Source organism: Gymnogyps californianus, chromosome Z, assembly GCF_018139145.2.
Source record: "Gymnogyps californianus isolate 813 chromosome Z, ASM1813914v2, whole genome shotgun sequence".
In the NCBI taxonomy this organism is placed as follows: domain Eukaryota; kingdom Metazoa; phylum Chordata; class Aves; order Accipitriformes; family Cathartidae; genus Gymnogyps; species Gymnogyps californianus.
This window is the reverse complement of record NC_059500.1, coordinates 41,604,925-41,628,155: the sequence shown is the minus strand read 5'-3', so window position 1 is coordinate 41,628,155 and position 23,231 is coordinate 41,604,925. Positions and strand designations below refer to the sequence as shown.

General features: G+C 38.2%; 1 protein-coding gene across 1 annotated transcript in view; it reads right to left on the bottom strand.

Annotated features, from left to right (window-relative positions):
- Positions 1–18,179: 18,179 nt before the first annotated feature.
- Positions 18,180–23,231, bottom strand: part of RASEF (RAS and EF-hand domain containing) — a 32,366-nt gene continuing 27,314 nt past the window's right edge. The window contains exons 14-17 of the mRNA XM_050913405.1: positions 22,310–22,424; positions 21,333–21,452; positions 20,258–20,334; positions 18,180–18,288 (exon numbers count right to left, since the gene is read on the bottom strand). Of these exons, the coding sequence (XP_050769362.1) occupies positions 18,180–18,288; positions 20,258–20,334; positions 21,333–21,452; positions 22,310–22,424 (421 nt within the window). The remainder of the gene's footprint in view (positions 18,289–20,257; positions 20,335–21,332; positions 21,453–22,309; positions 22,425–23,231) is intronic.

Below are 23,231 nucleotides of genomic sequence, written 5' to 3'. Positions count from 1 at the left end.
AACTACAAAACCTAGACCACTGCCCTGGTAGTCTAAATGGCTGACAACATATACTTGCACTGACAAGATTTAACCAATTTTTTTTCTTCAGACAGATGGTGTTCACCATTGAGGAAGGGTTACTATTCAGAATAATTTATTTCAGGCAATTTATTTTAGACCTCACGCTCCTCCATTTTACATTTTATATATTTCCAGTAGATAGTAGAGACCAGCTCCACAACCCACGTGCTTCTCCCTCCTGACTTCTGGGGATTCAGCTGTCTCTCACTGAAGGTAATCATGCTGTAATTAAGAAACCCTTAGCTTGACCAGCTGTTTGATGAGCTTGGTTGTTGTGGACTTAGCCTCACCAACACCTGACTCACCCAGACGACAGGAAAAACAGCTTGGACAAAGATTATCACAAGTGCACAGCCTAGGGTTCTCCCAGAATAAACTTGAGTTTTACAATACAGACAGTGGTCACATTCTATCCTGCAGTCAGCAGTGTGGTTTTATACTGAATCTGTAAAGGACAGGGGTAAAAAAACTGAAAAAATGATCAGATAAAAATAAATTATACACGGAGTTTAGACTTTCAACATTCCAGTTAAAGCTGTCTTGCAGCAACTTTTGAAGGGCTAGAATAGCTTTACCTTGTTGCACATGCTTAAAAAGAAAATCCGCAAGACCAAATGAGGAAAAATCATTTGTCTCCAGAGTTCAGTGACAGAACAGGAAGTTCTCTTTTCCAGCTGTTTAAAGTTCTTGCTCTGAGGTCAGAGGTGGTTTACCTTCTCATGGTAAACAGGCAACAGATTCATATCCATAGCTCAAGTAGATTCTGCATGCACTTCTTGTGGAGAAGTTCCTGAACCACAAACAGAAGAGTCCTTGAAACTGTGGTCCCAAGATAACCACTAAAAAAGGAATAGCAAGCATCTGATGTCAACATTTCCTGCTACTCAAAAAAGGATGAAGCAATTCTTCAATCTAGATTTCCAGACATTTTTGGCAGACAGCTACATCTTTGTTGCGGTTTAACCCCAGTTGTCAACTAAGCACCTCGCAGCTGCTCGCTTACTCCCCCATCCAGTGGGATGGGGGAGAGAATCGAAAAAATAAAACTCATAGGTTGAGATAAAGACAGTTTAATAGGACAGAAAGGAAGAAAATAACAATAATGATAATATGATGACAATAATAATAATAATAAAAGAATCAGAATATACCAAACAAGCAATGCACAATTAAGTTGCTCACCACTTGCCGACCGATGCCCAGTTAGTTCCCGAGCAGCGATCCGCCCCTCCCGGCCAGCTCCCCCCAGTTTAGATACTGGGCATGATGTCATATGGTACGGAATATCCATTTGGCCAGTTTGGGTCAGCTGTCCTGGCGGTGTCCCCTCCCAACTTCTGGTGCCCCTCCAAACTTCTTGCTGGCTGGGCATAAGAGGCTGAAAAATCTTGACTTAGTATAAACACTGCCTAGCAACAACTAAAAATATCAGTGTGTTATCAGCATTATTCTCATACTAAATCCAAACCATAACACTATAGCAGCTACTAGGAAGAAGATTAACTCTATCCCAGCTGAAACCAGGACAATCTTATAGGCTGGACTCTGGAGAGTAGTCTGGAGACAGTATAATAACCTTGATTTGTCATGTTTCTCCTGATAGCCTCTCTAACTGATGGTCATTTCCTTGCTAGGGAGAAACCCTCCTAGAGTTGCCCAAATACCTGTCACGTCCCTCCTTCCCTAGGCGTAATCAGTTGCTTTCGAGCCTGGATTGAATTCCAGGTTTGGGGTTTAAGCTATTAGGCTTTTCATGTATGGAACTCATTTGAAAGGCAACCCTTCTCCTTTGCCATGCTTGTAGAATTACTAATACCAGAGTCTGAGCTGGAACTTCAGTGACATATGAGAAGGCACAGCTGGTAAGACTTTCAGCTTCAAAAATCTACTTTCTTACTTGTTCCAGAGCAACCCTTATCTGTCCCTGGGGCACATTGAAAATAACTGCTGAACTGGAGCTGCAAGAAAGTGGCTGGAGATGCATATGACTACTGAGCTAGTTGAGATGTGAAGACTAACTTTCTATAGCTACCACTCTCAGATCAACTTTTATCTAATAGAGTTTCACTCATCTGCTAGGACAGCCAATTCAGCTCAGTGAGATTAATTATTTTGGAGTACTGGTAATATAATGGTTAAGCTTGCTCTTGTAGGCTAATCTAGATCAGCATCACACATGCCCTGTGATGATTGTTCCATTATGGTCTTATGAAGACTCTGTTAAGATCATACACATTTGCCTACCTGAAATAACTTCCATAATCAATCCCTAAAATACACTGTCAATTAGGATTTTTTATTTACACAAGGAATTAAGATCTCTTCATTTACAAAAACTATATTTGCCAATAATTCACGTTTCAGTTCTACCACAACACACAGCAACATTTACATCAATTATAAACAAGTTGTTCAGTCATATATTTTAATATATATCTTGAAACTTAATTAGCTTCTTAAGTCAACTAGATTATGTCTTTTTAAATGTCTGCTTTTCTTATTTGCTATAAGTGAGCTTTTAAACACAAACTATACTAAGCAGCATTTCATCTGAATCCTATCAAACAAAGTTATTGAAGCATGAGGTCTATATAACCAGTGAAGCAGAAGACCATGCTATTACATGGATAAATGCTTCAGAGTTACTGAAGCAACACAAAAACAATCATAGAAACACGGCTTTTGAAACCTCATAAGCAACTCATTTTGGAAAAAAGTTTGTATGTGTGTGTATATATAAATATACACATACACACATAAATATAAGCCATTTGACATCAAAACTCCAGAACAGATACACGTGACTTTCATTAAAAAAATTTATTACTTCCCACTCACCTCCTCTCAAAAACAACAGAAAACAAGCCAGAAATCAAGCTATCTATCTATGAGACTTAAAAAAAAAAATAAATAATCCTTATTTCTTTATGGTTTATTGTTCTTTTTGACATGTTCAGACAAAGGAGAAATAACAGTTCCCAACCCATTTGATCCCTGGAAACACCATCACCTTGCAGTAGCTTCAGCACCCACCATCTTGCAAACTCCTCTGGGGCTCCAAGGGGGCTCTGCTCAGGCTCTAACACAACTCATACTCAGTTACCATTTGTCATTATACCCTACCTCCTGGCCTACCTTTTAGACAGCCAAACTTAAGCCCCCATACGTAGGGCATCAGAGCATTTGCTCCCTGGGGGGACTGGAGAGGGCTGTTGGGTACTTGGGCCCAGATGCCCCAGCTCCCAACCCCTCGGCAACCGCAGCCACCAACAAGTCCATCAGGGAGGTGTATGATGCCAGGGCTAGGGCTCTTCCAGATAGTGGATGTGACTGACTGATCTTGAAATCCTCTGTTTAAAAAAAAACAAAAAGAAAAAAAAGCTTTTGGAAAACAATGTGAGTTTATATAAAGCAGTACAGCCAAGTCCCATGGAGGGCTGTGCCCCGGTTCCCGCACGGCACGTGGGAGCACGAGGCAGCACCAACACCCAGAGCGGGGCAACGCCGAATGCTGCAGAGAGGCTGGCTGAGCACAAAATTTTACTCTTCTTTATGCAATTCACCCAGCAATGCAGAAGAGCACGTTTAGCTGCCTGCAACCCTGACATCCTCTCAAAGATAGGTGCTGTTACAGGCTGCCCATATAAATAGCACTTTCTGAAGGCCTTCCTTTACCCCCTTCATGCTTTCTGTCCCAATCTCTCCCCAGCCCTCTGAGCCTATTCCCTGTCATAAACATTAATTTCATCACCACCCTCACTACAGCCTTGCTAGCCTGCAGCAGGGCAATGTTTGCTCTCTCTCCTCCCACACACAGGGCCTCCACACACAATATGGGAGGGTTTTGGCTCAAAAAGTCCACCCTGGGACATATCCCCAACAGCAGACATCAGCACCCACCACCTCACCATGCCACTCACCCGGGGGGATGCCATTTTACACCACCACTACTACCTCTGGTGGAGGGGACAGCCCTGCAGCTCCACCCTCCCACCCTACCACCCCCACTCAGCAGCCTCACTGCTACAGGGAGAAACCTTCGGGTCAACCCCCGGGGCCAGGGTCCCGCTTCACCCTCACTCACCGGCTCCCAGGGCACCCCAGCCTCCTTAGTCATCCCCCAACAGCACCAGCCGGTGCCTTGCAGGGTTGGGAGATCACGGGAGGCTGGCAGCAGCTGCTTGGAGCAGATCCCTTTTCTCTTGTGTTTGTGCAGCACCTGGAAATTTTTAATTCAAGCCTCCCGTGGTCCCAGGGGGCAGCAAGCTCTCCACAGCCACAGGCAGCTAGCCCAGGCCTCAGCAACTGGGGCCACTGGGCTGTGTGGGCGATGGCAGGCCAGCTCTCACCTCAGCCCACAGCCGCCACAGTGAAGGCAAAGTAGCGCCAGGCCAGCATCTCTGATCCAGGGTCAGAGGCTTGCCATTTAATGAGCAGTTCTTTCCACGTTTGCAAGTGTTCTCCATGGCACACAGTAAAGCTAGCGTGGAGCTCATTTGTTTCCAACTGCAAACATTTGTTCATTACCCTAGGCTGATCAGCAGGGTAAAGAACAAACATTTGCCGCATTGATGAAATGGGGCAATGAATAAATACCTTGGGACTAGCCAGTCTTAACATTTACAGTTGTTTTAGTTAACTTGAGTTAATTGCCAATTAATGCATGCCACTACACAACGAAAAATTCTACTCAGGATAGTCCCAAAGTGAAGGCCTTCTATTTCTTATATTTTAATTATTTACTTACTCAAAAATAACAAATTCAGACTATCAAGATACATGTGTAAAGGGACTCTTAGAAAAAGTAATCTCTTCAGCCCACGAGATACTCCAGGACACAAAACGTGGCACACATTCCTCATTCTGTGCAACATTGTCAGTCAGAGGAGCTAGAATGAGGGTTTTCTCCTCCATTCAAAGACCATAAAGAAGTGTTTTTCATTACAGAAAACTACCCTAAGCAATTTGTTTTCATAATAATAATAATAATAACCTAAAAGACAAATGAAAGCAATCAAAGAATGAAACTAATCCAAGCATTTTTGCAAGACAGCAGCTGGCACCCATAGCCACAGACATATCTGCTGCACCACTAACTGCAACATGAGAACAGCCAAACCAATGCACGGCAAAAAAAATGTGCTACGGGGGGGGCGGTAAGATTTTTGAATGTGAAGCTTACCCTTGACGTAATTTTCAAAAGCAAGTAATAAACCACTTGAGTTGAACAGTACTGAATTTAACTAACATAGTACAAATGTTCTGCTATACTAACCTACTTTTTGACTGTATGCATTTCTAATGTGGGGGGTTTGTGTGTGTGTTTTTGCAACAGGAGCCTAACCTGAGGGATTAATAGTTAGACTAGAGTGTTATAATGGACATTGCTGCCCTCTAGTGACTACACAGAACAAGCAATTGGTGGAGTATTTGCTGCGAAAGGTTCCTTTGCTCTCAAGATATAAGTGATCAGCTGGGTATCATTGAAATACGATAGAATTTTATGAGAGTGAAATCTTAGTTAATCTTAGCCTTAAAATATCATTTGAATAAACAAAGTACTTGAATGTAAATAAACGAATAAACATTTCTGCAAACAGAATGTGTAGTGCAATAAATGATCACAGATTACAATCAGCGATACTTTTGTGTTGCATTAAAATACTGCATGACAAGTAATTCAGAAAAGTTACAGCTGCACACAAGAAATCTATATTACATGACAACTAGTTCAATGAACATATTGGTCTAATTTATCTAGGAAACATTTTATGTATGTGACAGTGTTCACACTACTGGGAATTTTCACTATAAACAGTGTCAGACATTTCAACAAAAAACAGTGTAAATCATAAATGTGCATCATTGCCTTCATTCCATAAATTGCGCATGTGCAGAATTGCCTATCATTTCAATAGGAGAAAATAAGTACGATAAAGTTTGTTAAAAATTCAAAGTTTTCTTTTACAAAATCTGTATTTCATGATAAGCAAGTTGTTTTATAGTCCTTAATACTGTAGTTCCAAATTTCCAATATTTTGTGACCGTGTTTTTTTGTTTAGCTTATAGATGTTAACTCTAATGGGACCTTGCCCATACTACAAACAATGCTGAAAATCATACCCTTTGATGCAGTTTTTTGATGCAAAATCTTAAACCTATTTGTTTCACCAGCATAAATACCAGTTAACTGGACTAAACTATAACAAACTGAAACATCATAGTAAACCACTTCAGTGAAAACCCTGTTTTTCATCTTTATATGTGGCAAGCTGGTGGAGAACGTCTGAATCCTACAGACATAAACCTCCAGTTAGACTTCACAGTCATTCGTAAGAATATAATCAAATTACTGCAGCTAGCAAGATAATCACATAACTAGTGTAGGTTTATTGGTGGGAAAGGGGTTTGGTAAGGGTTAATGCACCCTTAATGTTTCCTAGTGTAATCATTCTTGAGAAACTTAACCATTGTTTTTCAAAAGTAAGTTCTGGAGTATGAGATGGTTGCTTTATGAAATTACTGCTGATTCCTCAAATTTAACTTCCTTAAACTGGAATTTCCTCCCAATAAAGAAAGGTATTGCTACTCAATTACAGTTACAAATTAGGAAAAGGAATAGTCTGTTCAAAAATTACTATTTACGGTGTTGTTGTATGTCTTAAGGCATTACCTAGGCCTATGTTTGGCACTATCAGGACATTAAACGTCAGTCTCTGACCCAATGAGATTATAAACTAAGTAGATGGTGCATTTATGTAAGCCAGATTATTTCCTTTTCCAAGTTCTCGGGCTATATCTAAACCGTATGCACCACAGATGCTCCTTGGATGCTCCAGGGAAGCTTCTGGACCTCACTGCCATTTCCTTTCTGCTAAAAACCAAGATGAACGTGCAAAGCGAGGAGGAAAGGAAACAAATATGTTGTGAATGGGGAACACGATCAGAGCATGTACTCAGGCCTAACAGATTAAAGTCAGTCCTGAGTCCATAATGTTTTTTTGATAGTGCAAACTTGTCTTCTGTAGCTAGCTTCAGTAGAAGTCTCTTCTGAATCAGATTAATACCGAAAAAAAGCCCAACTTGTTCATGCCACCTTTACAGTCTTTCAGTTTGCCAACGCCTTTTGGTTTCTCATGCACTTGTGCTCTGACTAGCAGAACTCATTCCAGTATTTGGTTAACCCAGGACTACAATGGTCCAGATGAATGCAGAAAAACTATGTATTGTGTCACTAGCAACCTTTTACCTCTGTAATGAACCTGGCAGAACTGAGAGCAATAAGTACCAAACAGCTATCTAACTAATAATCAGCCCCTGGGACACACACGTGCACTCTTTTAGATTCCTGCACTGCACTTTTCTACTCCACCCATAAGCTCTTATCTGAAAAGAATCAGTGACAAAAACAGCTATGCACATTTTCCTATCTGAAATCAGACCAATGCCAACCACTCTCAGAGAAAGTGTCTACCACCTGCGCTCTTCTTTAGTAAGTTGGCAAAGAAATTACCACATGATTATCTGAGAAAGTTTTCCCTGAGGCAGAGCAGGAGTGTCAGAAGACAGAGCCCTTGCACTGGGATCACATTGAAGCAGAAGGGATGGAAGTTTGCAAGGGAATAGCTATGGGTGAAAGAAAAATAGAAAAGACATGAATAACTGGAAGTAGATGAATGAGAGGGGTGTGGAGAAACATGGAAGGAGAATAGTGAGAGTATGGGATGGATAGACAGGTAAAGACACAGGACAAAGTTAAAATAAAAAGACTAAAATAAGAACTAGAAAACTCCAGGACTTGGGAGCAGAACAGTAAGCCTTTCTGGGTGCACTGTGCAGGTTGACTTTTAGCCTTCAAATATGCGGTCACATTTTTTGGCTATATGACTTTCCTTCAAGAAGAAAATATTTTAAATGTCTTGATATATCAGGTACTCATTTGCCTAAATCCTAAATCTCAGATTTAAGATAAAAATAAGAAAAAGATGGGATTTAATAAAATATTATGACTTAACAAAATGTTTACAGAACTTCTCTTTAAAGACCCACGTTAAACCTGCTTATACCTCTTTCATTCAAAGTTATATAGGCACTTACGTGCTTCACTGGTTGGGTTTTAAAGCTCCCCATCTAGCTTCAAACGTATTCTTTCAAGTATAATTTTACCACTTTTATTCAACAAAATCCTATCAGTAGCTAATCACCAAAGATATTTCACACTCCGCATCACCTATTTGTTCCATTCACTGAAAGTGTCATATTCTATTTTGAACTCACTTAAAAGCTTGATTTGTCATCACGCGCTCTGGGAAAGCCACTACACACAGGCTGCATGACTCTCATCCTCCCCAGTACTTCATTACTTGTAAATACACTTTAAAAAAAAAGAGACAAGTCTTTCTTTAACAGGCAGAAAAAACTATCTCTCCGTTACACACACGAAATGATCCGTGTATGTTCCCCATTTAAGGACAGATTTTATGCCCATCACAGCATTTCACTGCTCCAATTATTCACGTTCCTCTTCAAAAAGCACAGCTATTCTGTGAGAACCATAGTGCTCAAATGGTCCATGAAGTCTTTAGGAAAGACACTATTTATTCCTTGGGACCACCTTGCAACCTATATCATTCATGCAAATCTTGAAAGAGGATCATTCTGAGGCACTTCTATATGCAAATGTTGATGCACATTCCCAAGTAATTACAGAATAGAACGCAAAAACATTATAGTACCTTCGCCCAGGGAAGTGATTGAGTCGCCATCCCTGGAGGTATTTAAAAGACGTGTAGACGTGGCACTTAGGACATGGTTTAGTGGTAGACTTGGCAGTGTCAGGTTAACGGTTGGACTTGATGATCTTAAAAGTCTTTTCCAACCTAAATGATCCTGTGATTCCATGTACAAGGTAGCCCAAAGCACCTTGCAATAAAACACTAAAAATACTCTGTGGATTTCAAAAGCAAAAGTAGTTGTCAGTATGTACTTAGCAAGATACAACCTTGGATTCTGAGCAGACCTAGACCAAGAGCAAAAGATGACAAGAACACTGATGTCACTGTTGCCTTTTATGAAAACCTCTATGGGAAAGCTCCTGTGATCTAGGATTTTAATTTTTTAAGGGAAAGACAGTAGTCATTATTTCACATACGTATATGCATGCATAATACATATATATACACACGCATGTGTTTATACAAAAGAAAAGTAAGAGTGTAATACTCTAATGTGTATGTGTATGTATACAGGCATATGTACGTATATACCTCCCTAAACCCAATTTTCCAGAATTGGAATATTGCTGTGCAAAAAGGGGTTACTAGCCGCTGCTTAGCCTTACACTATCACTCATGTTTGGTCACTTCAGATAACTCGAAAATAAATGCGGAAAAAGTGTACATATTCTTGTGTATTTGCTGAAATCTCTTAGAGTAGAATTTATTGCATCTATACAGCTTTGTTCAGATTTCCACCAGTTTGACCAAGGATAATGGTTAAGCATGGGAAGAGTTACAGAGTTGGCAAGGGTTGTGTATGGTTCAGTTAGGATGCTTGTGGCCCACAGCTCTGTTTACATGCAAGTTTAATGTTACAGCTCTGATGATAGTGCCAGAACAATGTCTTCAGTTTTGGGTAAAAAAAAGACTAGGAGAAATATTTTAGAAAATACCAACTACTTCACAAACTGTTACTGTAATTCAGTTTGGGGTTTAGATTAATCTAAAACATTTCACTGAACTGATAACTTCTATTTTTATTTGCATCACTTATACACAGTTTAAATACAGCACCGTCTGCTCTCACAGGCCTGGTTTTAGTGTGACATCTCTCACACAGTTAATTTGCTCCATTATTTTATCTTAGAATGTGCATCTATTTGGCATATAGAGGTTAAGTGAGTTTGTTTAGTGGAATCAATCCAAATCTCAGGCACTTTGACTTATTCAATTGATAAAGGGAACTTTTCTCATAAATTTACTGCAAAATGCCTGAAGATATTCTCTGACAACTCCAGTAAGAGTTACCTCTGTAAAGACAAGTTTGTGACATGAACAGAATGACTCCCTAAGAACTACAAAAGGAAACACTCTACAGGAATGGATACAGACTAAAGCAGAAAGCTGCTTTCAGCAAAAAAAAAAAAAGCCATGAGGCAGTCAGTGTTCTAAATATAGTAGCTTTGGTCTTTTTTTCTGTTTTCCTATATCTTAAATGTTTCCATTGCTCTTTTATTCTGGTGCAAACATTTTAACATTTTTCCTCATGGAAATTCACAGTTAGAGTTGGGGAGCAGAAAAAATAAGCAACTCATAAGGAGGATTTTTTCCATTCTTTTAAGGATTCTATCCTTGATTCTTTGATTTTTTTTTTCCTGTTTTTAAATAAGATCAAAAAAAGACCTCTTGCAAAAGGAAAATAACAACAAGTTCCTAGCGAAGTCAGTGATTATTTGCACAAAGTAACAAAAAAGTGTAAACAGAAAACTACCAGGTGAGTATTTTTAGTTGCAGTAAGAAGATCAACTGTCATTGTTGCACATCTCATTTTCCTTGGATTAGAACAAGAGCTTATGAACAAGAATTCCCCACTGACCATAATATCAGTAAGAAGATATAGCCCCTTAATGTAGGACTATAAATTTTTTTTCTGATTATATGCTGATAGTATCAGGTATTAAATATGGCTACATGTTTCAGTTTCAACAATAATTTTAAGTTGTGCAAATTATAAAGAAGACAAAACTACACTTTAATTCTTACTACTTTTATGGCCATAGGAAGAATACGTTACAGAAATAAGGGAGGAATATATCTAAAGGGAAAATTAATATGAAAATTAAATTTGATGTCTTAGTTATTAGCTTTGTGTTCTAAAAGAAGGGAATTCAGGCTTTGAAAAGAGCATTTTGGTAGTGACATACACCCCACCCCCACCCCATCCTTCCAGGGCTTATTGCGCTGTGGCAGAAAGAAGCACACATTCATGCTTTAGCTCCAGATACAATCACTAGTGAAACCGTGTGTGAGCTTAGAAGAACAGGACTTGCTCTCACACTATGCCCACTATCCCAAGCCATGCTTTTTCTGTTACTCTAACTCAAATTAAATTGGAGGTTGATATGCATGAGAACATAATGCCTTTCTGGACTTCAGAGTAGCTACAAAAACCAACTCAAGCAAATCTAAAATTCTTTGAGAACTGCCAAGGAGAAGGTCAAAGTTTCACTCCAAGCCTAGAAACAAAAAAAGATACACAGTGCACTGCTAGCCAATGTCACTCTAAACTCATCTCATCAAGGAGCTCAAGGTGTCAAAACTTTGCAAGGGCAGATGTCAGTAGTACTCAGGAAAGCAGCGGCTGTTCTGAAGCCTAGGAACATACACCACAGCAGTTCTGCCAGTAAATCTAAGGACTAACTTAAAAAGCTATGATACCTCTTTTAGGTTGTTCTCAACTACCTTACTTTTTATTAAAACAGAGTATATTTAGTATTTTGAGTATTGTACTTATTAAGACTATATTTGTAAGAAGATACCAGGCAATAAAGTGCTTTTAAGTTCCTATTGGATCAACATAGATGGTTGGGCTCAAAGAGTTGTTGTGAATGGAACCAAATCCAGTTGGCGGCTGGTCACAAGTGGTGTTCCCCAGGGCTCAGTATCAATAATCTAGATGAGGGGATCGAGTGCGCCCTCAGTAAGTTTGCAGACGACACCAAGTTGGGCAGGAGCGTTGGTCTGCTTGAGGGTAGGAAGGCTCTGCGGAGGGATCTGGACAGGCTGGATCGATGGGCCGAGGCCAGCTGTATGAGATTCAACAAGGCTAAGTGCCGGGTCCTGCGCTCGGATGACAACAACCCCATGCAACACTACAGGCTTGGGGAAGAGTGGCTGGAAAACTGGCCGGCAGAAAAGGACCTGGAGGTGCTGGTCAACAGCCAGCTGAATAGGAGCAGGCAATATGCCCAGGTGGCCAAGATGGCCCATAGCATCCTGGCTTGTATCAGGGATGGGACTGTGGGAAGGTGGACTAGGGACTTGTCCAGCAGGACTAGGGAAGTGATCATCCCCCTGTACTCGGCACTGGTGAGGCCGCACCTTGAATACTGTGTTCAGTTTTGGGCCGCTTACTACAAGAAAGTCATTGAGGTGCTGGAGCATGTCCAAAGAAGAGCAACGAAGCTGGTGAAGGGTCTAGAGAACAAGATTTATGAGGAGCGGCTGAGGGAACTGAAGGTATTTAGTCTGGAGAAAAGGAGGCTCAGGGGAGACCCTATCACTCTCTGCAACCACCTGAAAGGAGGTTGTAGTGAGGTGGGTGTCGGTCTCTTCTCCCAAGTAACAAGTAACAGGATGAGAGGAAACAGCCTCAAGTTGCACCAGGGGAGGTTTAGCTTGGATATTAGGAAAAATTTCTTCACCGAAAGGGTTGTCAGGCATTGGAACAGGCTGCCCAGGGAACTGGTTGAGTCACCATCCCTGGAGGTATTTAAAAGACGTGTAGATGTGGCGCTTAGGAACACGGTCTAGCGGTGGACTTGGTAGTGCTCGGTTAACGGTTGGACTCGATGAGCTTAAGGGTCTTTTCCAACTTAAGTGATTCTGTGATTCTATGATAACATTTAAAGTTGCCAATTTTACCTGAAGCAGCTTTTAATTTGGGTTTGGGGGCAGTTTTTCCTTTGACGTATGGACCTCTAAGTATTTTCTATTTGAGGTCCAGAGCCCTATATGGACCATATTTGAGACAGGCTTGTTACTTTTGGCTATTCTTTTCTTTTCTTTCTTACCTTACCAATATCCCATATTAGTGGTTAGAGACAGAGTGGCTAAAGCATCTCTGTAAACATATACAGCAGCATAATTTCAAGACTTATTCGGGACTCACAGTGAGGGACCTCTCTCAGCTCAGATGTAAGTTGATGACTGTTCATTGAGGCTAACAAGTTGGAGAAAGCCAGAGAAACCAGTGGTTGCATCACTCTTGTATGCTGTTGGCCACAGAAATTGGTGAACCCTAACGACATTAAGCTGACAGGTCACAGATGCTATGCCAGACTGCTGATCATGAGCACTGACAAAAATAAAATACACTGAAGAAAAATGGCTATTGAAGCATATTTTATTATACAGCAATTTGTAATACAGAAAATGTGTAGCTCTTTTTAAACATATATATGTACAAAATTACAGTGAATGCAGTGATCTGTAGTTTTGAGGAGGAACAAACTGCATGAACACCACAGTTGTATTTGTAAACAGTATAAAGTTCAAAAGTTTTCACAATTTAGAGCCTTATTTATACAGTATACAGACTTTTATTAAAAGTTGGCACATGCAATTGGCACTGAATTTCTTCCTCATACCAGTATGAAAATACACTTCTATTTTAAATACGTCACTTTAAATTCAGTGGGAAACCTTCACAGTTTGGGTTTATTTGTTACTCAGCCACCTAATGACTAATTTCCTATAAAAACAGCTATCTATAGCCATAACTCAATGAGCAGAAACTGTAGAAAAAGGACTTTTTTAAACAAACTAACACATTTGAACCTACATTCCATGTATCTAAGTCAAATGTTCTTTTACCATAAGAAGAGTTTTCTCACAAAACAAGATAGGGGGGGGGGGGGGGGGGGGGGGGGGGGGGGGGGGGGGGGGGGGGAAGATGACTATTGGTGTTACCAGTCCTAAGGATACCAGTAAGAAAGGATTAGGCCTGATAGTAATACAGTGGGAGAGAAATACTAAAATAACTGGTGCTGTAAAAAGCTTCTCCAATCCATAAGTAGCCTGGACAGGGTCAGAGGGATAGCATTACTATATCAAATCTGGCAGGGGTAGTGGTAAAGGGCATTTGAACTGCACATGAGATATTGGTCCATTTTTAAAATTATCTAATACAGTCAGAAACATCTTGGAAGTAGGTTTCTTTGTAATATAATAAAGTGCCTTGACTATATGAATAAATATCTCCCTTTGGTTTATGAATTAGGTATCTTTCACTGAAATCTTCTTCCCTAAAAAGTTACCTAGCATTGTGGTACAGCAGTGGATTGGGGAAAAAAGAAAACTTCTTTAAAAGAATCTATATATTAACAGATTGCCTGCACTAGCACAGAACCTATTAGCTTAATTGGGGATCTGCATGGGTACACATCTACATGATGCTCCTTGCAGGAGTGGCCCGTAGATATTTTGCTTGGAATACATTTTAACAGGCTATAGAGATTTAAATTTGTAATTTATTTTTCCTAAAATAATAGAGGTTTTTGTAGTCAATACAAAAATAGTTACAGAGAAAAATACTTAAACCATGTTAGGCCATAACTGTACTTCTAAGAACAATTAAAAGAAGCTGCATCTTGTCTTATTAAGCCACTAAAGTATGCTAAACAGGCACAAAGTGGTTACAAGAACTTATGTGATCAAAACATTTTCAGAGCATCTCGCAGAAATTATTGCCTCAGAAATGCATACTACACCACAATTAAAAAGGGTCAAAAACAATACAGGATCAAATAATACTTCTGTGTCAACTGAATAAAAATAATTTATTTACAGATCATGAGGAAAAACATGAAAGGTATTTCCTTTTCAAATAAATACATGTATTAAGGGAACACATCACTAACTAAAAAAATAACTTTGTGCGATTAAATGAATAGTTCTTATGTATTAAACAAAACCATAAAAACATTCAAAGTACAATAGTGCAACCATGTCAGAGCATAAAGCTGATGTTTGCCATTTTATATTTTAGGTAGAAGGCAAGGTAACCTTTCAAAGCAAAACAACAGAAAACTTTATATATTCATTATTCCCATGTAAAAATACATGCTTTAATTTCTAAATTTAAATAATTTTTTTCCAAGTTCTTTTGCTTTAACATGAATTCTACATGGTATTATGTGAATATTCAGACTGATGGAGCTGATCATCACAGGATTTCTAAAACCAGTTCCAACTGAGCTATAGCTATATCCCCATTTGGTAGTGTTTTTTTAGTAATTTAGACATTGACCATAAAGCTACTCCAAGGTAAAACTTTGTTAACAGTTTCCAACCCTGAATCTTATTTAAAAAACAACACTGTTTCAAACTAAAGTTTCTTTACATGACACAGAAAAATTATGGAGCTCAAAAAAAGGGATTCAGTTCATGTAATTTGGCAAAATAACACAAGAGAGATTTTGGTCATCAAAATAAACAAAAAAAAGTACCCAAAATATCAATGTCCCAATCCTACATGTATGCATTTCTGTATGATAAGAATCTTAGATATGAAAGCAATTACTGCACACGCACGGACGCTGCTAACTGGGATGTGGAACCCACATTTGCAAGAGGTACCTCACGATGTTGTTATGCTGGTGAAGAGAAGGCCAAGGGGGATCTAATAGCCTACAGATACTGAAAGGGGAGTTACCAAGATTGCAGCTAAACTCTTCTTGGTAGCAGGAGACGATATAATGAGGGAAAATGGCTACAAATTTGCAGCCACTTGGGAAACTGAGGTTGGACATGGACAGAAATTTTTATCCAGAAGGGGAGTGCAAGCCCGGGAACAGGTTGCCCAGAACGGTGGCGGTATGTCTGTCTTTGGGAATTTTCACAGCCTGGCTAGCCAAACCCACAGCTAACCTGATCTAGAGCTGGCAACAGTCCACCTCTGCTTGGGTGCTTGGGAGGTTGGACAAAACCACTTCCAGAAATCCTTCTTGCAAACAACTTTATGTGGTTCTCTCCACCCAACCAAAATGTTTTGCTCATGCAGGTGTGTCAACAAGTTTTAGGCCAACATATTTCACCTCATTTACTGCAGGCCAAGACCACAGAGCTGGTCAAACACTGTGGTTCAGGAGACACACATAGAACACTGAGCCTCAGTCTAAGCCCTACAAGTTAATAACGCTGAAGGAGCAATATTTTGGAATGTAAGTAACAGCTTATAATCGTGATCTTCTCGTCCTGAGAAAATGCAAACGCCTACATGTTGTAAGCTTACACTTCAGAAACGAAGCGCTGGATCACCTCCCTCTCTCCTCCCTACCGCTGCAGGAAGGACTCTCTGCAAGTACAACCCACATTAATTCTACTTCCTTTTCACTCCTTTGGAGAGAGAGAAGCTTTTACACACAAAGAACACAGAAGAGGCCCTCATCAATGCGCTCAGTTAAGCGTGGTTTTCTCCTCAGAGAAGCTAATTACAGCTGTAATTTTCTTGTTTAAATAACACAGGGTTAATAGTAAACAATACATATGGGACCAAGCGTACCCCTGGTACACCTGCATCTCCTTCACTCTCTGTCACCTGCTCCAGATAAGTCTCAGGACTACAGTAAGGCCTCTTGTACTGCTGGGTGGGAAGATGCTACAACCCTAAAGTCTCCTGTGTGGCATAAGGTAGTGTGTGAAGATTCCTTTAGTACTTCAAAAAAGACACCAAACATTTTCTCTTCTAGGGCTGAAGTACAATACAGTGAAATAAAATGTCTTATTCGTTCTGGCATTAAATTTCTCTGTCTTGTTAAGAACAAGCTTCCAGATAGTTACCTGAGGATTAGCTGCTCTGATCTAGAGGTTTGAAAGGATGCTTAAAAACTCTGCTCTTCCTGCTTTAAAACTATTTTTTAAAAAATTATGAACCAACCTGTTTCTGAGATCTCCGCATTTTATAAAACTGATAACACAGCACAGGCTATACAGTGTTCAAATATAGTGCTGATAAAATGCAGTAACAGCTGCTAGTCATATGGGTTTCCAATCAGTCCATAAAACTTTATCCAAGGTTGATTTACTGGGCTAGGTTTCAGCCTGGAGATGTTTTATTAATATATACAGAAAAGACTGAAACAGTTTGCTTGCTCTGAAGGGGCCCTATCCCATTCCGATCAAAATTAGTGAAAGCTGAGAATTGGATCATGACTGTTAACTGTAGAAATACCTACAATTTTTACTACACTACAGGACTTTTGGGAACTATTATAAGCAATAATAACTCAGTTTCTAGAGATGCTGACACCTAAAGCTACCACCCACTGGTGAGATTCTCAGGATTTTCCTAAAATCAGGCAAAGGAATTCTCATTAAGGTAAGCAGTTGCTGTTCACTTCAGGGACTTCTTTTAATGAACAGTTTATACAGATGCTTGTGCCTGTGCAGCAATTCTTTCACCTGCAGGTTTAAAACTTCAAAAATGCATAAAGAATATCCATTAAAACAGACTCCTCTGTACTATTACAATCCCTCAATTAGTGTCTGAATGGAAGACATTTGAAAAAAAAGGGAAAAATTACAACCCATATCTCTCTGTAATACTAATAATGATCTAGTCTAAACAATCAGGCATGTATTGGATCACTCATTCATCTCAGTAATCCTACATATTACAGTCTCTCTGGAATTTTGAACAGTAGTAGTCCATGCAAATGTTCCTTTCACTTCTGAGCTGTGTAGGATCGGATGTAAAGTCTACTTCTCAGTTCTGAATCAAACCCCAACTCCCAAAATTAAATAAATTCTAACTCACCAGCTTTTGCGAAATTACACCAAAACCCCATGCACCTGCCACTGTCTTCTCCCGACAGAGACCATTCTGCTTCATGCCCTGAACTTAGGGTTTACCTGGATCTAGGCAACCTTTTAATGGTCTGGGGTTTTCTTGGGAAATGTTTCATCAACATATAACTTAAGGCCTTTAAAAAACTAGATAAGCGGACACGAGCAAAATGCTGTAATTTTTTCTTTTCCTATGAGTAATATATGATATTATCATGTTCTGTATGTAAGAAATATTGAGCCCATAAAGAAACAAGCAGGTAAACAAGACAAAATATATTACAATATTGTATGCAGTGACTACTGTAGCACTGATTCTGAGCTCACTTCATTGCCTTGTATTACTTAAGAAAAGTGAAACCAGAGCCTATGGGGCAAAGCAAGTGCACAAATATGAACAAGCAGAAAGTAGAGTCTGGATTTTTAGCATGATGTGCAATTTCTAAATACACAAATGTATATATCCACAATAAAAAGAATACGTTATTTAAATCCTTCATATTTTTTTTTTTAAATATACAAGTTATTTAGGTCAGGAAAAGTATCTGTCACTTAAACATTGCAACAGTTTTTCGTGAGTGCTGATTTTTTGACAGGTGTTCCAGCCAGGCTGGTTACTGACCTCGTATCGTCTTGATTATCACTTCGTTTTCGTACTTCACTGTAAAAAAAGCAAACAATCAAACAAAAAAATGCACTCAGTTAATATATTTCTATTCATGTTCACTGTTCCATTTCTCTCAGTGTATCTTACAGAGCTCACCATCATCTATTGCGTGGTTAAAACTATGGTTTTTAGTTCACAGAATCAACGTCTTACAAGTTTCCAATTTGGGAATCATATCAATATTTCTATACAAATCATAGTTAGTGATAGAAATATAACAATTTTGGATATGTAATAACTCCACAATGTTCTGGTTTCCCTTTCCTTTTCTTTTTATCATTTTTCTTTAATTTGTTTGCTTCAGTATATTACCGTAGAAACAGCATATGTTCATAGCTGAAAGTATAAAACTAAATAACTGCAATTTCAAGTATAAATTTACCCTCAGAGGAAAAATGCACATTGTTGGATATTTTATTATAAATGCAGACTTAAAAGTTGTGTATGTATGGGTGATTATTGACCTGTATTCTTACTATGGGCCCCCTAGAATGTCAAAAGACAGCTCTAAAACTTCTTGCTTTTATATATATATATAAAAAATAATTTAAGTCCTCCTCATATTAGTAGAATAAATTCATGAAGTTCCTCTCAGAACACTGTATTATTCAACATAATGGTAATGAAATGTTCATTTAGGAAATTTTGTTTCAAAATGAAATGCTTCTTTCAAAGAATACAAATTACTAAGACTTCAGTAAAGAAATTGCAGCCAACCATTCCAGACCAAGGTTCTGGGTAACATCTATACCATTTGAGGATCAATGAACCTTGTGAAGAAAAACACCAAATTTTTTTTTTTTTTTTTTTGAGATTCTGAAAAGAGAGGCTTCAACTGCCAAAACATTTTTTTATCCTTGAAACAGTTAAACAAAGTTATCATGTTTAAACATCAGAGATAATTTTCCAACTGTGATTAATGTTATATAACTGTGCTATGTATGTTCTCTAATTTCATAATCCACTGCTGCATTCATGGCCAGGTTCTTGGAAATGAGTCATTTACCAAATCAGCAATTAACTTCACATTGACACTGACAGACAAATAAATGCCTACGTCCTTGCTGCATCTCTGACGGATGCATTTTCCTGGAAATACGGGTGCTCTTGAAAGTCCCATGTGAAGAAGCAATGATCCTCTCTAGAAAGCCAGTATTTTGTATTCAAGCCATGTTAATCAGTAGTATTTTAAAAATGAATAATCAAATACTGACCAAATGTCAAGATGTTTGATTATTGCATTAGGCTGCTGCAAAAATCACATGAATCGGGTTTGTAATTCTGGCCTTGAGCTCCATGTATTAAACTGAAAAATCAAAGGCTGAGGACTCATTACATACCGCCAGCCCTTCAAAATTATATTGTAACCGAGAATGGTTTGGAAAGGTAGTAGAAGTGTAATGTTTGGCTCACACATTATCACAGAAATACCAGGTTGCTAAATGGATATAATCAGAAGTTCTATCTTTTAAATAATTTAGAGAAAGGGACATCAAAGAAAATATGTGGGATTAGAATGGTCAGTAATAAAACCGAATATATATTAATATATGTGAAAGAATTAAGAAGTAATTATACATAGAATTATACCCATTTGAAATTAATTTAAGAAGGAATTAAGAAAGCAAATCCACGTACCATTAAAAAACGTAATTCATTCACCAAACAGGTTTTAAAATTGTGAGCTCCACAACTGAGCTCTGATTTAAATATTAATTATTGAGACAGCTTTGTAACATTTGCAAGCAAAAATGTTACTTGATTAAACTGCGAATAAATCCTGTCTTGCATTTATGTATAAAGATTTAACATGGTATTGTTTTTTAAATTTTGTTTGTTGAATTTGATGTTGGTACAACTTTAAATGTACATGTGTGTCTTTGTATGTATATTCACATATAATGTCCTTTTTATAAAATATACTCAGATGTGTTTATTCGAAAATAGAAACGTGGCTACTTACCGAGCAAGATGAAGAACTGCTTCTACAATATTAGATCCGTCTTTAGCACTTGTTTCACAGAATAGTGCATTATAAGTCTGTGAGTAAAAATAAAATGTTAAGCCAACTAATCTGAAATGGTTCCCATGTGAATAAGTATATTCAATTACAAATGGTTTCCTCAATAACACAAAGACAGACAACACACATTTAAATGAACAAGATTTCTTCTGGTACTCTTAATTCTCCACTACATTCACTTTAGTACTGTGAAAAAAACAGTAACTGCTTTTTAATTGTATCTTTTTTATATTCATTATATTCTGAATTAACAAACTGAATAAAAAACACATCGTAGGCTTAATGTCCAAACTCAGTCTTCTTGTCCACAAGATTGCAAAATAGGAAGAGAGTTGCCAGGACAGCTTGTTAGCTACTCATAAACTACAGCATCTGGTATTCTAGGTTAACCAGAAATATCATTCCATAAATAACAGACATGATATCTGCCCCGGTATAATCAATCAATTGCGCAAGCATTCAGCAGCTCAAGACTCTAATGTTTCTACATTTTTTTCTGCAAAATACGGGATATGTGCATCCCTTATCGCCCATATAAATACATGCAACTTGTCCACACTTCTATTTATAGCAGAGTGTTCCTTTTTTCTTTCTGCAGTTGTGGCAGGAATACAAGATAGTCTCTTGAAGATGAAAATATTCCACTCAAAAGCTGGACAGACACAAGCCAGGTGAAAAACCTCAGATGCTCACTAGTGTGCTTCATACTTGCACTGGCAATTTCTCTTTGGCAGCAGAAAAACTCAGTCTCCTAGTCCATCCACTTTTTCACCATAAAGACTGAGAAGACCATCCCAGCCAATAATGAAGTTTACCTCAGTGGACACTGAGATGTGATTTAGACCAGCAAACACCATCAAAATAGGGTAGTTCTCATGAAAAGTATCCATGAATCCTAATTACTAGATTTGAACAAATGACCACAAAATGACTTTTGTTTACTAGTTTCTCACATGCTTTTCAGATTAAAGTTCTTAAGACCATTTTATTCTAAAGACGTAGACTTGGACCTTACCATAGCCAGCTTTTCTCCATAGTTTATAGGCACACATTTTTGCCCTTGTTCTGTAACAGCTTGACGGAGATCTGCTTTGTTTCCCACCATCATAATTGGAATATTCTCATGAGTTGCATCCTGTAAAGAGGATTTTATTTCCTTATTGCTAGAACACTCAGAATACAAAAAAGTAACTAGCATCATTATGTCATGCTGATTTCCTTCCCACAAAAAAAAGTCTTGCACACTATCACAAAAAATGACATATTATGAGAGTCATCCTGAGAACTTTTCATAAGCCAGCCAATACTTAAGCAGGCTGCTTAAACATCAGCCTGCAAAGATGTGCTTCCATTCCCATAAGCCCTGTTTCCCAACAAGGAATTTCACGTGTTAAGTTAATCTAATGGAAACAGCTACTGTATCCAAATGCTATACGACAAAATTACTATGGGAAAAGTGACCAGCTCCTATACCATGATTAAAAGAAATGGCTTTCAGAAGATGAATTAAAGATTTTGCATATCACTTTCCCTCCTATTAAACACTTCTGCTATGAGAGAAAAATCCTTTTCATTAAGTGCAAATTTGTATTCAAATAAACAAACAAGAAGTAATAGTAGAAAGAAATACTGAAAATTTCACTTGAACTATAGCTAATTTACAGAATCTAACGAACTGGTTTAAAATGCAAAGACTCCAAGGAATACCCAAGCCATCCACAAAAGGGTATCTGAAATGGGTTCTCATGTTCATTTCAAAAGGAAGTGAATGGGAAGAGTGTGATTACATGATACTCTTATACAAAAAGAAGTATCAGTTTTAACACTAACTGAACATGTCAGAATACATTAAGGACTTCCATGTAGCTTTTACTTCTATGAGAGACTGCAGTCTGGCTAATTCCAATATACAGAAATTCAAATTTTCTAAATAATAAGGTTAACAATGCAGTGAAACATAGTTTGTAAGTTGTATATACTTAAGGGTCTTACCTCAATCATATCCACCCATTCTCGCACATTAAGAAAGCTTTTTTCACACGTTACGTCATATAGCAGTAAGACACCATCTGCTCTTCTGAAGTATGATTTAGCAATACTTCGGAATCTTTCAGAAAAAAAAGATTTGCATAAGGCTACATTATCAAAAAAGAATTCAATTTAACATCATTAAGAACACAGCATTACTTTATTGCACTACTGAGTAAGATTCTCTCCACATTACAAGATGAGTTTTCTCATAGCTTCTTTCGTAAGTAGTTCTTGAAAACTGCTGACGCAGGTCTACAAATGCTCCGTAAGGATCCACAGGATTCTGTCCTAAACACCAATCAACATTTTTTGTATCAAAACAATCTACAGTGTATCTATTACAAATAATCTGCTTTGCACCAGACTTTTGATTAGGTGGCAAGGCTTTTTCACTTACATATAACTTAATAAATTGAGTGGGCTACCGTGCTACTTTTGAAAAAAATATGAAACCAATAAACTTATTCCAGGAATGAATCCATCAGTTACAGTCATCTTTGCCATTAACGTAACACAAGCTACTGAACAATCAAGTACAGGAACTAGTTATTTACATTATATATTAAAATATTCTTCACAAATTTATTATGTGGGAGGAGAATGACTGGGCCTCTGACTACCTACTTCACATAATCACTCATTCAGGCAAAAGTAAACACATACAGCCCAATACAAATCTTGGTCAATGAACAGATTAAACTGACTTCCAAGGTGTTAGATTAACCTCTTAATAAGCCCCAAAAGCTGACAGTGAATAAGTAACGGCTCTCAAGTAAGGATGTCATAGCATTTTGAGGAAACTCTACACAATAATTTGAAGAATCTTGGATATACATTCAGCAATCTGTACAATTTTGCTCTAAGTCTTTTTAAAGTCTTTGGG